We start from the raw sequence: 6,947 nt of genomic DNA on the forward strand, positions 1-6,947 counted from the left end.
GATTAGACTTAGGAACCCAAACAAGTTTGGGTCCCTTGTAATGAGGAAATGGGTGAATCAAGGTTCTTTTTGTCCAAGCATGCAATACACGTTTGTTATATGAGGGAGTAGGTTTTTTAGCAATAGTTACTTTTTCAGCAAAAACTTTGTTTTTCGGCTGGGACTGGAATCTGGCTTTACATGTTTCCTTGAAATGTCTAGTGTTACCACAGTGAGTGCAGAGCCAGTTATGAGGAACAGTAACGTACTTGCTGTGTGGGTTGTAAGGGGGTTTTTTCCTTTTGGAACCCGATTCCCTGCATGTTCCCCCCACTGTTCGTATACATAGCAGCGATCCCATCAGAGGACCAGGTCCACTTAAGAGATTTTTCTAGGTCACTCTTCACTCTGCCTAGATATTCCTGAAGTTGTCTGTTTTTCTCAAGCTCAACACACAGACTAGATTTCACTGATTTTAGCTCATTTTCAAGCCTAAGGCGTGCCTCACTTTCAACTTCCTTTCCCTTTTGAGTGTTCATAGGCCTGCTTTCCCTTCTTAGTTTCTCAATTATTTCCTTTAGGTCTACAACTACTACTAATAGGTCATCTCTCTCATGCTCTATGTTTGCAATTCTCTCAGTCAAAATATCTTTTTCCCTTTTTAAACTTTCAATGGTCTCTCTTAGATTAACCGCAACCACCACTAGATCATCTCTCTCGTGTTCTATTTCTCCTAATTCCGTGGTTAGCGCATTTTTATCATTAATGAGACGGTGATAAGCATCAATTAAAACATTAGCCGAAGATATAAGCTTCTTTTGAGAATAAAATTTCAAATTTCTTTGAACATCTAGAAAGTTTACCTCATCTTCATCTTTATCTTCCTCATCCTCATATGGAATCATATTCAGCTCCTTTACTTTCTACTGCCATTATGGAGTTGTCATCTTGATCATCATCATCTCCAGATTCACTGGAGGAGTCTCCCCATGCAGCAAGAGCTTGTTTCACAACATTGTCAATGACATCTTTTCTCTTGAACTTTTTGTGAGGAACTTGGTTCCTTTTGCCTCATTTGTGTGTGTTGTGCTTGTATTGGTCTTGCTTAAGGAGAGGGCAATCCTTGATGAAGTGTCCTGACTTCCTGCATTTATGACATAGGTCATACCCTCTTGGCTTGCTTGAACTACCCCTCTTTGGGATACCTCCATTTCTGCGAACTATTTTCTGAAATCTCTTTGTCAGATATGCCATATCAGTATCCTCAACTCCTGAGTCATTGTTGTCTGTCTTGAGGACCAGGTTCTTCTCTCTTTTGGGCTCTCTTCTCTCATTGTCCTTCTTCTTCTTCTTCTTCTTCTTCTTCTTCTTCTTCTTCTTCTTCTTCTTCTTCTTCTTCTTCTTCTTCTTCATTTCATAAGTTTTCAGATTACCAATGAGTTCATCAATGGTCAGCTTCTGCAAATCCTTTGCCTCTGTGATGGCGTTTACCTTGCTATCCCAGGAACCAGGTAATACACTAAGTATTTTTCTGACATGTTTGTTCCTGGGAATGATCTCTCCCAGTGAGTGAAGCTCATTGATGATAGAGGTGAAGTGAGTGTACATGTCCTGAATGGACTTGTCGTCCTTCATTCTGAAGAGCTCATACTCAGTTGTCAATATGTCGATCTTCGACTGCTTGACTTGAGTTGTCCCTTCGTGTACTATTTGAAGGGCTTCTCAGATCTCCTTAGCATTTTGACAAGCTGAGATACAGTTGTATTCATCTGGTCTGATGCCACAGATAAAAATCTTTTTTGCCCTGAAATTTTTCTCAATAGCCTTTCTGTTAGCATAGTTGTACTCTTTTCTCATTTTTGGGACTATAGTTGTTCCCTCACCAACAGTTTTCATGGGAACAAAAGGTCCATCACAAATTAAATCCGACAACTCTGAGTCCTCAACCATGATGAAATCATGCATTCTTGTTTTCCACCAACCATAGTATTGGCCGTTGAAGCTAGGTGGTTTGTACGTTGATTATCCTTCCTCGAAGTTTGGTGGAGCAACCATGATGAAGATTCTTTCTAGGTGTTAACCTTTTAGAAAAAACCGCTCTGATATCAATTGATAAAGACTAAAGGTCCATCAAACTATGTAGAGAACCAGGTTCTCTAAAAGTTCCCACAGAACACACGCACACTGCAGTAAGTAAGTGACACAATGGAATTTTACGTGGAAAATTCTCAGCTCACGGGATTAAAAATCACGATCGACCCTTGTAGAATTTCAACTTCACTACTAAGCAAACTTCAGATTACAAACTATTGTAACCTAGGAATTAACCTTTTAATCCCTCACTAACTTGTAACAACTCTGTTACAAGCCCCTTTGTAATAACTCTATTACAAAGCTTACAACTCGACTAACTCTAGCCAAGACACAAACACAAGGTTTATGATTTTACAAAAATTTCCTAAACAATGCTTCTAACTAAGCTAAGTAGGAATTACAAGTTAAGTGCTTTAACAAAGGTACAATATAACTAAGGACATGTAATGACTCAATACAGGAAATTGGTTCTTCGTTATGTTGTTCTTTGTTCTTGATGCCTTTGAGAATCACTTGCAAGATTGACACAGACTTGAGAGAATGCTTAATCGATTCTTGAATGTGCAAAGTGTTTTGTTTTGCCTTTGCTTGATGTTAATAACTCATTTGTGACATCACTTGAATGATGCAAGCAAGTTAGGTAAAGGGCATTCCCCATAAAGTTGAATGTTGCACTGTTTTTGCACTGTTGCGTGTGCAGGCAGTAACTTTACAGCTGTGGGGAGTTGACTTGTATAGTCACCAAGGGAACTGGTGGCCATTTATTCCCTCTCTTGTTCCTTTGACTCTGAAGAGTTGAACCGCGTCCCCGAACTGAGACTTGTTGTTCTTTAAGTACTTGAGAATGTGTAACAGGTTGCTTATCTGATTCTTATCATTAAGTATGTTAGATCATCGAAACATAACAGGAATACATATAACCTATCATGACAAGATGCTCAAGCTGCAGCCAGTAGGCACAGGTATCATTGTTTGCTGGGAAATGCCTAAGTCTGGCACATTCAAGCTGAATATTAATGGAAGCCATACGCCATCAACAGGTAAAGCTGGATGGGGAGGTGTGCTTAGAGCCTATAATGGTAATATGTTCATGTTTTTTTCTCAGCCAGTCGACAGTAATAGCTATATCATGGCAGAAGTACAGTCTGCAAAGTTTGGTATTGATTGCTATGTTCAAAATGGCTATAAGGAATTCACTTTGGAACTAGACTCACTAGAAGTTATTCACATGATAATTGAACAACAAGCCAAGATTTAGAAACTGCAAGACACCATTAGAGACATCTCTCAATAGTTGAGTCAGGCTAATGTCATAGTAACACATTGTTTTAGGGAGGATAATAGTGTTGCGGATTATCTAGCAAAAAGTGCCAAAGATAATCATCATGGTTCTGTTTATCACACTTTCAGAGATCATCCTAATGGTGCCAAGGATCCTTCCTGTTAGACAAATTTCAGATGCCTTCCATTAGGCTTAAGATATGACATGGCTAATTTCTATGTTAGTCCAAATTTGAATGTGGGGCGGCTGAATAAATTTTTGCTTTTCATGCCATCCTTTTTTGAAGGACAAGTGTTTGTCCTTGTGTTGTGTCTTTTGAGGTAAGGTCAAGCCCCCTCTTGGTACTCTTTCTCATAAATACGATCACCCCCATATCACTGGGAAATGTTTTAAAAAAAATAGAGGCTCCTAGAGAAGAGACAAGAGCCAGAGAAATTTACCTTGAATCCTCTCGTCTTGTTAATTTAGCAGTATCTTTTACCTCACTTTATTATCAGTCTTTTAAACATTTAAAGGTATCTATTTGTAAGAAACTGTAATTTATCACACTTTATGTGATTTTCAAACAAGTAAATTTTTACTTCACCAAAAATAAAATTGATTACAAATTCATGTAAAAAAGTTAGAACACTGTCCTCCGGAGGAGTCTCCCTTTTTTTCATTTTTCTTTTTTTGAGTGGAGAGGTTTTTTTTTCTTCTCAAGAACGTACGGTAAGCTAGGCCAAACGGATGGGAAGAATACGAGATCTCTGATCTTGGTTTTGTACCCTTGACCAACATGAAGAAAACCTAGATCATCTACAAACAAGAACTATCATCGTCAAACACAACTATTTAAAAAGTGATGCCTCATTGTCGTGACATTACATATCATTTTGTTACGGTTTTCGAAGGAGGAGGAGGAAAGTGATTGGCCTAATTTCCTCCTTTGCCATCTCTTCATCTACTAATCTACCATATTCCTGAAACAACTCCTCAATAATTGCTTCTCCAAAATGGTGAGCCACCATTGATTCTTGGATAGACCTAACTGTCATAGCCACCGTTGTTCCGTAGCTCATACCTTTTGCAATTGCTTTCTCTATTTCAAACGTTTCTAGCCGTTCCACTTCAAAGCACCCATTTACCTTTACTGCTGCTTCTATTTCTTCCTTACATGGAGCATAAAAATGTACATCATAAGACTCAAGCTTTTCCTTTTCCACTTCTCCCTAAACATAATGACAAATAATTAGAATATCAAAAAAAGTATTTTTAGTGCTAATTACACGTCCAGATTTTAGTCTTCATACTATATTCGTTGGAAAATAAAGTGAGTGGCGCATAAATTAAAGTACTGTGTGATATATAAGTCTTATTTATTGCCAATTACGTGCATTTTTATTGGCACATCCGCTGTACAAGCCTCTTCGCTCAACAAGATAAAATGAACTTATATAGACTACATATTTTGTTAATGACCAACTTATTAATACGTACCTTACTAGTTAAATTCTTTAATGCTTGATAGAGGATTTTCCAGAAGAAAGCATTTCCTCTATCAACGTGATTAAAACCTTCCCTGCCTAATAAAATCAGCACCATCTTTCCTCCGCTTACCAGCTCATCCGACCGCGAATGGAGGAACAACGAGAGGTCCTCCTCGAACTGGTTAAAGTAAGCTTTGGAAACCTCAGAAGGACTATGTTCGGATATGTATATGCTGTTTTTATTCAAGGAATTTCCCTGTTCATCATATAATCCTGGTGGAACCTGAGAGAGAAAAGAAGTTTAAACTTTATGAGCATTAATATAAGAAATGTTGACATAATCAGGTCAATTACAATGTAATTTCAGATAACTTCATTCAATAAGCAATGGTTTTTTTTACCTAGAATAAATAGTAAATATGCTAGTACCAGCTTAAATTATTAGAGAGACCCAATTTAGACAGCCTAACTCTTTTCCATGGGCCAAAGATGAGCCTAATTTTTTGTGCGAATTCAGTACCTCTGACTAATCTGATACTATCTTGAAGTGTATGATCATCTGGTTAAGTTGTTGGAAAAAAAATAAAATTTTACTTATTTATAGTGTAAACATTTTATATTCTGTCTGTGTATATAACTTAAATTTAACAAAATGATAACTGAAACAAGCACTCTTTAATTCAATTGAACAAACTAAAATTGTTGAGAATTAATTGAAGAGACTAACCCTGGAAAGCCAATGCAAGCTATAAGATGAATAGATAAAGTGCAAGCAATGATCTGGAAAGAGTCTTCCATAAAATGAGCCAGGATAAGCAGCTATATATATATTTGAAGTGCCTCCATTTTCATGACCATTTCTTTTCTGCTTCAACAATTGATGAAACTCTGGCAAGGCCTGGAAAATAGCGTTGAAGTCATTCGTCGGAAGGTCGTTCAGAAAAACTCGGAACTCCGGTGCCGGTTGCTCAAGCTTTTTGCGGCAGCTACTTTCGATTTTATCCAAGATATCCTTAAGGTTTGACAAGGTATTAGGTCCTGAGGAACAACCTAAGTCAGCTATGCCTATGCTTTTAGGCTTTGTTGCGAGATAAACTTCTTCCACGGTCTCCAGAATTATATGCTTCACCATATCAGATGCCTTCTTCTGCATAATTAAAAGTTTAAATTCTATACACTAAGAGAGGGTATAAAAAAAAAATTGCACTATTAAATAAACACGATAAGCAGTAATCCCATCGTATTTGCAAAACTTTAGTATAATAGGCAGTATAGCTATCATTTCTAACACTTGTAGTATTTATTATGTGATGCAAGAGAGACCTGGAGTGAAGAATTTCTGGAATAGCTAGTTTCTCCAACTCCTCCTGTCATGTGGAAGACTTTCTCAACATCCATGGTGGAGAGAGTTTAATTCTACAATCTTTGTGTCCAACCCCAGAGTGTTTGCCATCCCCTTTTAAAGGCATGTTTCAACAGGGAGTGGGGTTTTGACATATTTTTACTTTTTTTTGGTTTTTGTTTTAAATGGTTCCGATATGTGTATGGAGCTCCCGACTCATACAAATTTTCGATGTGTAAAAAGAGATGGAAGCGTTTTGTATAAGAGTTTTTTTCATTCTCAAGGCTCGAATTGAAATCCTCTTTTAAGTGTGAAAGAATCCTATCTATTTTACCATAAGCCTGGATGGTGATACAATTTTACATTATCTCATATCTAAAGAGTCCGGAATAAAACAATTTATCTTTGGAATTTTTGCTTATTAGTAGCGCTGGTTGGAAAATTTATGGATGAAATATCTCGTGCGTAACAAGATCACACTAAGTAGGTGTTTGAAGTCTTGAGGTAAAATTAATCTAAAGTCACAGTTGACTTATAATTAATTCTGATTTAATCAAAATATCTACTACTACTTTATATCTCTAATATAATTTGTAATTCACAAAGTAATGCTTTTGAAACAAAATCCTTAACTTCCTCTCTGTAACATTTCAAGCATTCATTCTTTTTCATGTAAAGGTACTTTTAAATATATAATTTATTGTTTGTAAATATATAGCTACAATGGTATTTTGATTATTATAATATAAATTTTGCAGAACAGATCAACTACTACTTGTTA

General features: G+C 36.7%; 1 protein-coding gene across 1 annotated transcript; it reads right to left on the bottom strand.

Moving 5' to 3' along the window:
* Positions 1–4,169: 4,169 nt before the first annotated feature.
* Positions 4,170–6,325, bottom strand: LOC107784210 (putative methyltransferase TCM_000336). The gene is made up of 4 exons (XM_016605293.2): positions 6,148–6,325; positions 5,552–5,971; positions 4,835–5,107; positions 4,170–4,566 (listed from the first exon to the last, which is right to left on the bottom strand). Exons 1-4 carry the CDS (start codon positions 6,220–6,222, stop codon positions 4,234–4,236), a joined length of 1,101 nt encoding a protein of 366 aa, XP_016460779.1. The 5' UTR covers positions 6,223–6,325; the 3' UTR covers positions 4,170–4,233.
* Positions 6,326–6,947: the final 622 nt, after the last annotated feature.

Source organism: Nicotiana tabacum, chromosome 17, assembly GCF_000715075.1.
Source record: "Nicotiana tabacum cultivar K326 chromosome 17, ASM71507v2, whole genome shotgun sequence".
Classification (NCBI taxonomy): domain Eukaryota; kingdom Viridiplantae; phylum Streptophyta; class Magnoliopsida; order Solanales; family Solanaceae; genus Nicotiana; species Nicotiana tabacum.

Coding starts and splice junctions, on each gene's coding strand:
- LOC107784210 (XM_016605293.2), bottom strand. CDS start 6,222: ATGGATGTTGAGAAAGTCTTCCACATGACAGGAGGAGTTGGAGAAACT. Junction 5,972..6,147: donor CCAGAAATTCTTCACTCCAG/GTCTCTCTTGCA, acceptor TTAATTATGCAG/AAGAAGGCATCTGATATGGT. Junction 4,567..4,834: donor TAAAGAATTTAACTAGTAAG/GTACGTATTAAT, acceptor CATTATGTTTAG/GGAGAAGTGGAAAAGGAAAA.